General features: G+C 32.3%; 1 protein-coding gene across 1 annotated transcript; it reads left to right on the forward strand.

The window, feature by feature from the left end:
- Positions 1 to 450: 450 nt before the first annotated feature.
- On the forward strand, positions 451 to 15,567 carry bsh (brain-specific homeobox). Its single transcript, XM_065502657.1, has 4 exons — positions 451 to 944; positions 8,338 to 8,702; positions 8,898 to 9,197; positions 15,060 to 15,567. Exons 1-4 carry the CDS (start codon positions 451 to 453, stop codon positions 15,512 to 15,514), a joined length of 1,614 nt encoding a protein of 537 aa, XP_065358729.1. The 3' UTR covers positions 15,515 to 15,567.
- The last annotated feature ends 16 nt before the right edge of the window (positions 15,568 to 15,583 follow it).

Consider the following 15,583-nt stretch of genomic DNA (forward strand, 5'->3'; position numbering starts at 1 on the left):
AACCAAGCGATGTTTTCGTTCTTGCAAGAAAATATCATCTGCCCACCAAGGGTTAACAATAACCTTAACAGTTAAGGTGGGGGTTGCAATACAAACTAAAAGTATAATTGAATTGCACACTACTCAGGCTAACTAACTACCACTGGTCCTGTATGGGTTGGTTTCCTAACATTTCACAGGCACGACGAAATGTGGTTGTTTTATTATTATTATTATTCACAAATATTTGAAGAGATGCAAAAGGAAAAGAATACAAATTTCTGAACGATATAAACTCAAGTACAGATTTTGTGGTATATTCTTGTTAAATCACTGTTAATGCAACCGTCAACGAGTAAACAACTAACGGTTATTTAAAAATATTTTCTCACTCATTTAATTACAACACAAAATAAATTTATATGTATAAAGTTATATAACTTTCGGGGGAAAAAAAAAACAAAAAAAAAAATGTCTATACAATTAAGTGAAAATTTAAACGCCACAACTGCTACCAATTTAGTAACAAAATTACCACAAATGATGCATCACAATACAGTGATGCTGCAGACACAACAGCAGTCCCATCATCATGAACAGCAACAGACTCAAACTCAAACTAATTCTGCAAACTCACCCACAACAATGATCTCATCGAAAACTCCATTTTCCATAGAACATATTTTATGTCAAAATTTAAACAATAATAATAATAACAATCAAAATAATAATAATAACCACAGTGTTTTAAATAAATTAAAATCTTCGTCTAAAAATTCTTTAAAATCAGCTGCAAGTGATAGTGATAAATTAAAAAATACATCACTGCCATCAAGTGAATATAATAATAATAATAACAACAACAACAATCACAATAATAATAATTCTCATACAAAATCCCATTCAAATAATCTTAATAATCGCCATGAATCGGAGGAATATCAAAGGATTATGCATAGAGAAAGGTGAGATTTTGATAAACAACTAAAATGAAAATTTGAAATAGTGGAAACTTAATTAAGGCATTAGATATTTCATTATTTAATTTGGAACATCAATGATTAACCATCGGACAAAACAGGTTACTGAATTTAGATATATGAAAATAAACCCCAAGGAATGTGACAAAAAAACATTTAGTTTTGCAAAAATACCACGAAAATGTTTCAGAAGTGGGCCTTATATGGAACCTATGAAATTAGGTTGCCTGATTTCTTCCTACACAGAAAAAACTATTTCTTAAACCGTTTCAATTCAAATATATATCACATATTGAACTGGTTTCAATTATTTTATAATTGAATAAAGTATTCATGTGCTCAAAAACAAAATTTTCTGATATTTTCTGTTGAATTTTGAATTTGATAATTTTGACAATTGAATATACAAATTTTCGTTATTGGTTGAAATTTAAATACAAAAATTATCTATTCAATCTTCTATTCAAAAATGATCTTTTGATGCCACTAACGAATCAATCCAATTTCGGATACTCTGTTCCAAAGTGAAGCGTATACCAGAGAGAGCGTTCTGCATCGATGGAAACTGGGGTTTTACGTATGAACATTTAAAAAGAGAATTCATTATTTATTGAATTTATTTCTAATTTCTTTAAATTTCTTCTTCAAATCCATAACAAAATAGCTTCAAAAATTTATTAAATGATTAAATTTTTCTTCAATTAAAATCTAGTACAAAAAGGTTTAAGACAATTTTTTCAATTAATTTTGGAAATGATTTGATTTAACAAAAATTTAATCATTCAAAATTTGAATAAATTCTGTTATTAATTCAGTTTAAACAACGGCTTTGGAATGAATCTAAAAAATTAAATAGTATTAGGAAGGGATTTATGGAATGAAAGGCTGACATTTATGGAATGAAAGGCTGACATTTTTTAATTACGGATTAAGATTTTAGTGAATTAAGCTCAAATTTTATTAATAAATTCGTAGATCTGATATTTAATAATTATAACACTAAGTTTCTATATGAAATTTGGCTATAACATTCCTGATTTACAGTATCATTATATATTTCGGGAACAGCCGGGTACCCGGGAATGTAAAAAAAAATTTCCCGATTCCCGGGAATCAAAAAAGGTCGGGAAATTAAAAACCCTAATGGAAACAAACAGTAGTCGGACGAGTCACGGTCTGGACTATAAAGAAGGTGAGGCAAAGCTTCCCAACCACTTCATTCTAAATACTTTTAAACAGGTATTGCAACGAGCGTTGTAATGATGGAATATTACGGTTTCATGTCTGGCCGCAAATTCTGGACGTTTCGTTCATCCAATGCTCGCTTCAAACGAATCAGTTGCGTTGTGTACAAGTTCCCTGTGATGGTTTAGTCAGATTTCAGCGGCTCATAATAGATAGGAACCTTTTTCTCCCACCAAATACATAGAAATTATCTTAGCGCCATGGATATTTGGCTTTGATGTCGATTCGGCGGGTTGGCCGGACTTTATATACGATATTTTACGCTTCGGGTTATTTTTCATCGCAAGTACTGATTCGGTGCAAAAATGATATTCTTTTACAGAGTTCAAGCATAATTTCGTCTTTCAAGGTCTCTCGGCTTCAAGCCCAATTTCGCAGCTTTTAAATGAATCCAGCTGCTTGCAACTTTTTTTCCAAATTAAAGAAATAAATCAAAACTTCCCGCATTGTTGGCACAATAATGTGCAATAACCAAGTGCGAATAAATGACAGATGTACCCTCCAAAATGAAATATAATTTATTAAAAACTAAAACCGCGTTCAAAAGATACTCAATCTATTGCAAATCCCCTATTTTTAAGTCATATACCCTATATTTTCTCTTGAAAGCCAGCTATTTTGGGGAAAATATTGAAAAAAACCCATGAAAACAAAATTTTGAGATATTTATTAAGAAAGAAAATACTAAAAATAACATTAACCCCCTGTCTATACTTGACAAATATTTATCATAACAATTAATGATGTTTGTTGTCAAGACAAAGTTGTCTAAGCAAAAGCACAAACAATTTTGTCATAACGAAGCAATAATACTAATAACTGGAGACTATACCTGATAATATTTTATCTTGACAACCATTTTGACGTTTATCATGATAAAAATTTATCAGGTATAGACCCTCCCCACTATGGTGGTGTAGGGTATAAAAACGTGGATAGTGGAGTAGATTTTGTAAAAATATTCAAATTATTAGTAGCATTTTATTCAACTGCATTAAAAAATACCTAACATTTAATTTTTCAAAATATTTTTTATAAAAAACAAATCTTTGAAATTTCAAAAATTATTACGATACTATTAAGGGACACTTTTGCATAAGATTTCAAATCCAAATCCTTCACAAAAGTATATTTTAATGCCGTGTTTAGTTACTTATGGAGTAGAAATATTTTGTAATTTATTAGGTAAATTTATAAGCTGGATTTTTATTTGCTAAATTTTTTTTTTGAAAAAAAAACCATGTTGAATAAAATTCGGGTAAAAAGAATTTAAGAAAAAAATTATGCATATAAAATTTTTGAAAATTCGCTTCAAATGCTTATATTTTAGCCATTTGTGGTCCGATTTTTGCGATTTTAAATAGCGATCTAAGTTGAACTATAGCGGATATACAGTGGTTGACAAAACAATGGAAACTTTTCCAAATATTTCATTAGTGGCCTAAAATCTGAAATAATGTTTTAAAAAATTTAAAATTTTTGTATACTTTCTTAACTTAGTTTAACAAAAAACAAAGGACATAATTAATTAAATTCTAAAAATCAGAAAACAAAATTAAAAGATTTCTTTATTACGGCATTGACAAAACAATGGAAACTTAGGTGCTATTTTAACAAATATAGTCTAAACTTTGCAATAACTAAATTTTTTGGTGGGTATCCCTTATTTTTTATAACTGCTACACATCGACGATGCATTGAGTCAATGGTCTCCTTTGAAATATTTTGCCATTATAACCGCCTCCGATAAATCATCCTTCCTGGTGTAATTTTGGGTCCTTATTTTACGATCTACAATTTCCCATAGATTTTCTATAGGATTGAGATCTGGCGATTGGGCAGGCCACTTCAAAACACGTACCTCGTTGAATTGTAACCACTCGGTTACAACCCTAGAGGTGTGTTTAGGGTCGTTGTCGTGTTGGAATCTCCAAACTAGGCGCATATTTTCCTCAGCGTATGGATACATAACATCGTTTAATATGGTGCTGTATCCTATACCTGTCATGGTATCTTTTATAATATAAATTGGGCTCATACCTTGCCCTGAAAAACATCCCCATAACCGCCAAACTTTACAGTCTTATTTGTGTACTTTGGATCTAATCTTTTGCCCTTTGGTCGTCTTACAAATGTTCTCCCATCACTGCCTCTTAAATTGTATTTGGATTTGTCGGAAAAGAGGACAGTATTCCATTTCTGTATCGACCAGTTTAAATGATACCTGGCAAATTGGAGACGAGCAGAACGCTTCTTTTTAGAAATGAGTGGTTTTTTCACAGGACGATAGCAGCCTCATTTGCCCTGCGACTAACTGTTCGGGTACTTATTTCTAATTTTAGGCTATTAACAACCTCTGGAGGAGTTATTATTGGGAATTTCTTGAACTCTCTCGCTATTAAATTATCTTGTCTAGGAGTAGTCTTACGAGGTCTTCCACCTAAATGTTGAGTTTTTACAGAACCGGTCTCACGAAATTTCTTTATAATTTTTGAAACTGCTGATTTATTTATTGAATATTTGTCACAGATACTTTTTTTGTTTTAAATCAGCTTTAAAATCGTTAATTATTTTATTTTTTAAGTCTTCACAAATCTTAACTTTAGAAATTTTCGTTAACTTTGAAAAAAAACAATTATGCGAAAAACTTAGAATAAGAAATTATGAAAAATTTCCACAATTTAAAAATAAAATAACTGTAAAAAGGATGCTTTTTACATCGTTCTTTTAAATATTATTTTCGTTTTACACTTCTTTCTTGCTGATGTAAAAAGTTTCCATTGTTTTGTCAGTAGCGAAATAGTGAATATTTTCAATTTTGTTCTTTTTTTCAGAATATAATTAATTATATTGTTTGTTTTTCAGTTAATTTATATAAATAAAACTATACAAGTAAAATACTAAATAAAAAAATTTTATTTTAAAAAAATATTTTAAATTTTTGGCTACATTTGGAATATTTGGAAAAGTTTCCATTGTTTTGTTAACCACTGTATATCAATCATGTATGTAAGTTATTTGTTGGCTTCGGAAAGTTGATTTCAACAGATTTCAAAATAGCTACATCGACATCGCATCGTATATACTTTAAATGTATACATATTTATGGGATCGCAAATGAAAAATATGGAAATTACTAACGGAATGACAATCTTATATATATCCTTATTACTCATGGTGGATGGTATAGAAAGAAATAGTGAGCCAAAAACCACTTATACTTGTATTAAGTTAAAATAAAACTTAAACCGTTCAATATAAAAAAATTCTCAAATATATAGAAATTTATTCAAATATTGAAATCCTCCCATTAAAGATTTTATAGTTACCTTTTTGGACGAGGTGCTTAAAATCGGACATGTCCTGCGATACCTTTCATGTGTTCTTTAAATTCTTTTTTACAAGAGTCCAATACCTTTCCACTGGCCGAAGTTCTGCAGACATTATTGTTTGAACACCACTCAAGGGCCTTTTTCCGCATGATACCAAATCTGGGCAGAAATATGAAGGCACTTTGTGCAGTTTTAAGAAAGGAAAAAGCCCTTTCTGTAGACACTGTAATAGCGTAGACAGACGACAGACAGCGTTAATTTGCATTAACAGTCTTAATTCGAGTTAACTTGTGAATTATCCGCATACTAATGCGCATTAGCTTTGACGTAAATACACAAAATCAAACTGAATTTATACTGAATTTAGCTATTTCAATATGGCAATACCGTCGACAATCAATCAGCTGTTGGAAAATTGTTTACTATTGTAAAAGAAAACGTAATAAAGTGGAATAGAAAAAAAAGAAGAAAATGAAGCTGTTACTTCTAAACAGTTAGCCCGATTTGAATGAAATTTCACACTTCTCACCTTCGTGAGAAGCGTATATATAAGTTTGTCATTCCGTTTGTAATTTCTACATTTTTCATTTCCGACCCTATAAAGTATATATATTCTGGATCCTGTCTGTCCGTCCGTCTGTCTGTCTGTTGAAATCAATTTTCTGAAGACCCCAAATATCTTCGGGATCCAAATCTTCAATAATTCTGTCAGACATGCTTTCGAGAAGTTTCCTATTTAAAATCAGCAAAATCGGTCCATAAATAACGGAGATATGAGCAAAAAACCGGGACAACCTCGATTTTTGACCTATTTTTGATCTATATCTGGACTACTAAGTCATTAATATAGACAATATGGATATATAATGATAGATATTTCAAAGTCCATTGCAACTTACTATAGCCTTATCTACGGCTATAGTGAGTTGGACCTACAATGGGTCAAAATCGGGAAAAATATTTTTTAACCCGAATTTTTTCAAAAAAAAAAAAAATTTAAAAAAATTTGGAAAAAAATGTTTTAAAAAAAATTTGAAAAACGATTAAAAAAATAAAATTTTGTTTTCCTAAAAATATTTAAACAAATTTATTTTAAAGTATAATTTGGTGAAGGGTATATAAGATTCGGCACAGCCGAATATAGCTCTCTTACTTGTTTTATAACAGCGGGTTCAAATATTTCCCGATTTTCTCCATTTTTCCTTTATTGTACTAACGACAAATGTATGTATGAAATAAAAATAATAATTGTTGAAAAATCATGACTTACTTCAATGTTATTGCATTTGAATTCAAAAAGTTTTTTGGGAATAAAGTACTTTTTTTCCTTTTTAAGTTATCTAAAAAATTTCTACGAAGATGTATAAGGAATTTATACTTTTTGAAAAGCTAACTTTACACAAAATATTTTAAATGAAATCGATATTAAAATTGTTGATACCGAACGGACCAGTTCCATCCAAAAAATTACTTTTTTGGAAATTGCGGGATTCCTGATAACAAATTTCAAAATTTTATTTAAATTTTGCATTTTCAATAGAAAAATCTATATAATTGTGAAATTTCATTTAAAAATATTCATAAATAAAAATTCGCAAAATTAGTATCTTCGCAAAAACTCAATAAAAAGATTTTTTTGTCATATTTTTCAAAAAAGTATTCCATGAAATTTTTAATTGTCAAATGTTATACATATTTTTGAGAAATAGACAAAATTTCCTATCTATTGATATATAACATGTCTACCTTAAGTTTTTTACGTGGCAATTAATTAGGGAAAACTTAACATCTAGCAGAGATTTGCAACAAATTAATGCAAATTAACTCTGTCGTCTGTCTGTGTTTAAAGTGCCTGATTTCACAAATGATTGGCTTATTTTGTCACAAATGCAAATGACTTGCCACACGAGAAACTTATTCGGGAATTTTGTTTGTTTTTTGTCCAGTATTGTTCTTGAACATTACCTTGTCCATCAGCCACATACAAATCTTGACCCGGAAGTTGTGAAAAGTCTGCCAGTACATAAGTAGCTTTGCGATCTGTAGCTTTCTGAACTTTATACGACTTCATCCCATTAGCTTTGGTTCTGCGCACAAAAGAATCAGAGCATTTTACTTTAGTCCCCATCCATACTTTGAAACATTTGCTGCAAAACATTTGAGTTTGTTGATGAAAGGGGAAAGAGGGATGGAAAAGGATACTCTGCATAGACAACAACTAGATAGGTAACTGAGAGCCAAAAACCTAAGTCTGTTGTCAAAAACCTAATTCATGAGAATGTATTGCATGTATTTTGTTATTGTATCACCCGTATGTGTGAAAAAAGAGTAATTTTTCCATATACATATATTACTCTCTCCTTCCGTTCTATATGTTTATTCTATGATATTCTGTTTCATGTACATGAAGTTTTTGTTGAGTTGTCATCCACATTTATTCGTTCTGTACAGAAATGTCAAAAAACTGAAAAGCAAAAACTTCACTGTGTGGAAACGAATGCAGTTTCAAAAGAGAATTTCAAAATGTGTGTGGACCGGGACTTACGAGCTGCTTTTCTGATAGTAGTGTTCGGTGCTCTTCGAAAGAGTTATTCGACTTCGTTTAGTCTTTTTTTTTCTTCCTAATCCAGGTTTCCTTTCAATGTTCAAGTCTTCCTTATACTGTTTAAAGGCTTTGGAAACAGTATGACGATGAACCTTCAGATCTTTTGCTATTTTGTTTTTTGAAAGTTCATATCGGATTTTTTTGAAACTAGATTTTCATGTTTAAATAACCCAATATATAAAATACATTCTTCCAGAACTCACAAATCCTCCTCAGAACGCTTAACATCTTCCGGCGCAAGTTCAACAACACCCACACAAGCATCATCAACCGCTTCCTCAACGTCAGCGGCAACAACAACACCGTCGTCCTCCAATTCTTTGCTAAACAGTGTGGCGGCCCACAATTATGCACCCGCACATCATGCGCAGCCATCGTCGGTCTTAACCTCACCCACGCATTCACATCCTCATGTAACAGTACCGCCGCCACCACCGCCCAGTAACGTTTTATATCCCAGTGCAGCCTATAGTGATCATGGATTTTTGCAAATGACTTTGGGTTATTTGTCGCCCTCGTCGGGTGCCTACAAATCGGTGGATCCCTATTTTTTGTCGCAAGGTAAGTGAAAAACTATAAAATTTAATTAACACTTAATTTAACTTGTTAAGGCAAAACTAAACATGATTTTATTGCTGGCTATTTAATTTGAAAGTTTTGTAACCTTTTTATTTTTTCTTGTAAAGACCTTTTTATATAATTAAATTATTGGTAACTATTAATTTCATTTATTTTTTTGTTTATTTTTTTCTCCAGCTGGCCTGTTTGGTGGTGGCCATTTGTTTGCTGGCGGTTGCATGCCAGAACTTGCCTTGGGTTTGGGCATGGGTGTCAATGCTTTGCGTCATTGTCGCAGACGCAAGGCACGCACTGTATTCAGTGACCCTCAATTGTCGGGTTTGGAGAAACGTTTTGAGGCTCAAAGATATTTATCGACACCCGAACGTGTAGAGTTGGCCACTTCGTTGGGTTTGAGTGAAACACAAGTGAAGACATGGTTTCAAAACCGACGCATGAAACATAAAAAACAATTGAGACGAAGGGATGTCATGAATGGTGAGTACTTTTGGGTAGTATGGGATGTTTGGGTTTTATGGTTGGATGGGAAATTTAAATTAAGGTTATGTTAAATGTAAAATTAAGGGTTTTTAAGGGAAATTTTTTATAATGAAGAATTAAATGTTTAAATTTCTATTTATAAAGTAAATTTGGAACTTTTATAAATACTAGAAATTAAGCACAGTGGGGAATATTAGAAAAATGTGAAAAAATAAAACTAAACAAGTAAGACAGCTATATTCGGCTATGCCGAATCTTATATACCCTTCACCAAATTATACTTTAAATTACAAATTTTAAATATTTTTGATAAACAAAATTTAATAAAAATTTTTTTTAGTAAATTGTGATTCAATTTTTTTTTTCAAAATTGTTTTCAAATTTTTTTTCTTTTAATTTTTTAGTGAAAAAAAATGTATGACAAACAAATTTTTTTGTCAAAAAAATTCGGGTTACAAAATATTTTTCCCGATTTAGTCCCATATAGGTCCAAAATACTATAGCATTACATCGTTGCAATGGACTTTGAAATATCTATCATTAGATATCCATATTGTCTATATTAATGATTTAATAATCCAGATATAGATCAACAAGTAATAGAGCTATATTCGTGCTTAATCTTATATGCCCTTCACCGAATTATACTTAAAAATATAATATTTTTTTAATATGTATTTTTATTTAAAAAATTAAATTTTTTTTTAAAAAAAGTTTTTTTAATTTAAAAAAAAAAATTTGGAAAAAGAATTTAAGACAAAACAAAATTTTTTGGTGAAAAAAATTCGGATTAAAAAATATTTTTCCCGATTTTGAAACATTGTAGGTCCAACTTACTATAGCCTTACATACGCGGTTCCAAAGGTCTTATTTATTATTGGATATCCATATTGTCTATAATAATGACTTAGTAATCCAGATATAGATCAAAAATAGGTCAAAAATCGAGGTTGTCCTGGTTTTTTCCTTATACAAGGTGGCGCAAAAGTAATCCTCCTATCAGAAAATGCTATAAATTTTGTGATTGGTCCCTAATGTCAGTTCTGTTTTGACATTTGTGTAGTAAACACATGCGAAATACACTTTTATAAACAATGTTACGCAACACTGCTCCAGAACGCGGAATATTGCTGACTATTTATTTGACCAATAATCGGTCGGTGACTTTGGTAAAAATAATCATGAGTTCCATCTTATCGGGTAAATAAATAAGCAAAATTTACGCTTCTGGGGCACTGAAAATCCGCGTGTTACCCACGAAGAGCCATTACACCCGCTCAAAGTCACTGTATGGTGTGCTGGAGGAGTCATCGGACCTTTTTTCTTCGAAGACGTCGCGGGCCAAACGGTTACTGTGAATGGTGAGCGCTACAGAGCAATGATCAAAGAGTTCTTTTTGCCGCAACTTGATGAATTGGGATTGGAAAACATGTGGTTCCAACACGACGGTGCAACGGCACACACTGCACGTGCCACAACCGATATGCTGAAGGATGCATTTCCCGGGCGCCTAATCCGTTTTGGAGATTTGCACTGGCCAGCAAGATCGCCTGATTTGACCGCTCCAGACTTCTTTTTGTGGGGCTTTTTGAAGTCGCGGGTTTATGTCAACAAGCCTCAGACTCTTGCAGCTCTTAAAGACAATATCCGTCAAGAATGTGAGGACCTATCGCCGGAAGTTTTGGCCAAAGTGATGGAAAATACCATAAAAAGGGATCAAATGACTATCATGTGGCGACGGCCATTTACATGACATAATATTCTCGACTTGATGTAAAAATATTAAAAGACCAAATAAAAATAATCCACAAGAAGAATCAAAGTTTTTAATTTTTTTTAATTACAGCCAAAAAACATTGGAAATTTACTTTTGCGCCACCTTGTATGTATCTCAGCCATTTGTTTGCCGATTTTCTCGATTTTAAATAGCAACCGAACCGAGTCTATAGCGGATATATTGATGTATAAATCATGTATGTTAGTTATTTGAAGGCTACGGAAAGTTGATTACAACATACAGACGGACAGTCAGACGGACATGGCTATATCGACTCTGCCATCTATAACGATCCAGAATAAATATACTTTGTGGGGTCGCAAATGAAAAATGTAGAAATTACAAACGAAATGACAAACTTATTAATACCCTTGCCACTCATGGTAAAGGGTTTAAAAAAGGGTAAACCTTTTTGAAATATTAATTTTCAATTGCTGATAGCTTACAAAATCATTGGGAGCTACTCAAGCAGCAATTTTAAAACGTTTGCAATTCATCCAAAAGCAGGGAAATTGGATACCACACGATTTGAAGCGGAGAGACCTTGAAAGACGATTTTGCATGTCCGAAATTATGTTTGAGCGCTATAAAAGAACATAATTTTTGCACCGAATCATTACTTGCAATGAAAAATGAATCCATTACGATTACCCGAAGAGATAATACGTGAAGCCCGGCCAACCAGCAATATCGTTAAGAATGCTCTGTATTGGATGGTAGAAAAAGGGTCATATCTATTATGAGCTGCTGAAATCTGACCAGACCATCACAGGGAACCTGTACCGAACGCAACTGATTATTCTGTAGCGAAAAAGCCCAGACATGAAACCGTAATATTCCATCATGACAACACTTGACTACATGTAGCAATATCTGTTAAAAAGTATTTAGAATGAAGTGTTTGGAAAGTTTCGCCTCACCCGCCTTATAGTACAGACCTTGCCCCGTGCGACTACTATGTATTTCAATTAATGCAGAACGCTCTCTGTGGGATACGCTTCACTTTGGAACAGTATATCCGATATTGGCTTGGTTCCTTCTTGGCCTCAAAATATGAGCAATTATTCTGGCTCGGAATCTATATGTTGCCAGAAAGATGGGAAAAGGTCATAACTAACAACGTCGCCAATACTTTGAATACATTTATATTGTACAAATGTTTAAAAAAATCTAAAAGTGTATGAATCTTTAATTCATACACTCAATATTTATACCCTACACCACCATAGTGGGGAGGGTATAATGCGATTGTGCAGATGTTTGTAACGCCCAAAAATATTAGTCTAACACCCACCTTAAAGTATACCGATCGACTTAGAATCACTTTCTGAGTCGATTAAACGATGTCCCTCCGTCCGTCCGTCTGGCTGGCTGGTCGGCTGACTGGCTGGCTGGCTGTCCATGTAAACATTGTGCGCAGAGTACAGGTCGCAATTTTGAAGATATTTCGATCAAATTTGGTCTATTGAAACTGGCTGAAATCGGTCCATTATTTCACCTAGCCCCCATACAAATGTCCTTCCGAAATTGGACTTTATCGGTCATAAATGTTTAATTTATATGGATATATCTACAAATTTTGCTCCAAATAAGTTTTATATATACGGAATTCATGTCACCAAATTTTGTAACGATCGGTCTATAATTAGTCATAGCTCCCATATAGACCTTGCATAAATCGCTTAAAAATGTTGTTATACAACAAAATTCAACACAGTTACCTTTAATATAGACATAAATAGCACTACCTAATTTCATGGTGATCGGTCCATAATTGGTCATAGCCCCCATATAAGGCCCACTTCCGAAAATCACTCAAAAATATAAATTATTGAAATTTTAAAAAAACAATGTTTTTGCTTTTTACTTAGTGTAGAATATTATATGGTCGGGCTTGACCAACCATACTTTCTTACTTGTTTTCGAAAGGTATTTCAACAGGGATAGCTTTAAAATAGAACACGCTTAAAATAAGCTAATAGAGGTTTCCCTGGAACCTTCCGAAATTGACCTATTTTTATACCCTTCACCTTCGTGTTATGGGTATATATAAGTTTGTCATTTCGTTTGTAATTTCCACAATATAATTTTCCGACCCTATAAAGTCTATATATTCTGGATCCTTATAGATAGCGGAGTCGATTAAGCCATGTCCGTCTGTTTGTCTGTCTGTTGAAATCAAATTTCTGAAGACCCCAGATATCTTCGGGATCCAAATCTTCAATAATTCGGTCAGACATGCTTTCGAGAAGTTTCGTATTTAAAATCAGCAAAATCGCTCCACAAATGGCTGAGATATGTGGAAAAAACCAGGACAACCTAAATTTTTTAACTATATCTGTATTACTAAGTCATTAATATAGACAATATGGATATCTAATGATAGATATTTCAAAGACCTTTGCAACGACGTATATAAGATCATAGTAAGTTGGACCTACAATGGGTCAAAATCGGAAACAATATTTTTTAATCCGAATTTGTTTTCACCAAAAAAATTTTAAAAACAAAAATTTTTTTTTTAATTAAAAAAAAAATTGAAATAACAATTCGAAAAAAAATTTTACCAAAAAATAATTTAAAAAAACTTTGGAAAAAAATATTGTTACGTTTTAACCTTTTCAAAACGTTGGTTTATTTCCTTTAAATAAATCGGACACTTTTGATTGCAAATAAAATCCGTTTAGTAGTTTAAAAATTGTAACAACTCTTTATTTATTCAAAATGTACAACAACAGAATTAAATAGTCACTCAGTGTTTCTTATACACGTTTATAAATTCGCAGAAATACAGACACACTTTATAATGTACACGAATTCACTTGAAAAACACAGCACACTTTAAAGCACTCAGTTGATGTTTATTCGAAAAGCATCTCTGATAAACTCTCTAACGACTGCAACCTCTGCCACTATTTATAACCCTGTCATCTGCACTCTAGATTGCTCTTTAACTGTCTAAGCTCGTATATTCTAGAGCTTTCTAATACATACGCCATCTGTGGTGTACTTTCTACAAATGTTCTTTAACTGAATATTCGAATTCGAATATACGGTCGCAGCAAACAGCGTTGCCATACTTACGATCAATGGTCAACTGAAAGCTTTTATTCAATGTTAATAATGCCCACAGATATGTTACAGTTTGAGAGGCACTGCTATTTGAAAGCATTATGAAACTTTTAAATCAGCCGTTAAAATCGTTCACCCCGTGAAAAACATGTGAAATTTATGTTCCCATGAAATATTTATTTCCCTCGAAGGGAAAATTGCTATCGTGATATTCCCTTAAACTTTCCATTCACAATAGTTGATTTTGTTCGTAACAGATGTTTATTGTTTACAAAATTTCATCTAAAAATTTCACAACATGGGGAATTTTTTCACGTGAACAAAGTTTATGAACGAAAAATGTGAAATGGGAACATATTTCATGTGAAATATTGATTCGCGATAGGGGTGGTTATATTTGAATTCAAGTACAATTTCGTAACAATATTAAAAATTTGTATTTTGAAGTATAATTTGTTAAAGGGTATATAAGATTCGGCACAGCCGAATATAGCTCTCTTACTTGTTTTTAGTACAGATTGGCTACTCATTTCCTATTGTTTAAATCTCTTCTACATAAAGAAATTAGTATTCTATTAAAGGTTTATAAAACAGCATTTCCATACTAAATTTGTTTTATAAACCTTTGTTTAAATAATTTCATTATGAATAAGATGGTTAGATTCTACTCCTTTCTTAACCCCCTCCTTTGCAACTAAATAGTTTTCAAAGGACAAAAACTTTGCTTTCATTAACCAAATTGACCTGCTATTTTCTTTAACAAAGATTCATCACAAAGACTATATTAACCACAAACAACTATTTTCCAAATTGAAATCCATTAAAGACAAAACTATTAGACAAGAAAATTTTCTTAAGATGGCCGTGCAGCCATCTTTTCTTCTAGAAAATGCAAGAAAACTTGGCAAATAATGGCCGCTTTTGTAGAAAAACTTTTATAATTAAATTATTCACTTGCCTTCAGCCAACCATATTAAGACAACCAAACTTTTTCTGTTTTACATTTTCAGAACCCGTTGATTTTTCACGTACCGAAGGAGCTGCAACTAACAGCAATAATGGCGCTGTTAGCAGTAATGGCAACAATAAAAATGGCTCCTCAACGTCATTATCCACATCTACCACATCCTCTTCATCGCATGGCAACAATAACAACAACAACAGTAACACAGGAAGTACTCACAATGAAGGCAAATCCTTACACTCAAATTCTTCCAACTCCCACCATCCCCACTCTCACCATTCCCATCACCCTCATCATCATCACTCCCAACAGCAGCATCATCATCAACTGCAAATCTTACGCAACATGTCAAATGGTCATAATTTAGAGGGTGGTGTGGGTTTCTTGCATCACGATTACTCCACCGACGATTATTCGGATTTGGATGATGACGATATGGATGATGAGGAGGGCAGTGATGTTGATATTATGGGTGATACAAAGTTGTATAATTTAACATAATACACGCACAATTTCTAAGTCAGCACAGAGATGATTCTGAATTGAAATGTAAATAGTTTTTTCCCGACA

Source organism: Calliphora vicina, chromosome 2 (assembly GCF_958450345.1).
Source record: "Calliphora vicina chromosome 2, idCalVici1.1, whole genome shotgun sequence".
In the NCBI taxonomy this organism is placed as follows: domain Eukaryota; kingdom Metazoa; phylum Arthropoda; class Insecta; order Diptera; family Calliphoridae; genus Calliphora; species Calliphora vicina.

What these genes read in the sequence shown, in the direction of transcription:
- bsh (XM_065502657.1), top strand. Translation starts at nt 451, where the DNA reads ATGTCTATACAATTAAGTGAAAATTTAAACGCCACAACTGCTACCAAT. An exon ending in AGGATTATGCATAGAGAAAG is followed by an intron (nt 945 to 8,337) that starts GTGAGATTTTGA and finishes ACATTCTTCCAG; the next exon opens with AACTCACAAATCCTCCTCAG. An exon ending in TCCCTATTTTTTGTCGCAAG is followed by an intron (nt 8,703 to 8,897) that starts GTAAGTGAAAAA and finishes TTTTTTCTCCAG; the next exon opens with CTGGCCTGTTTGGTGGTGGC.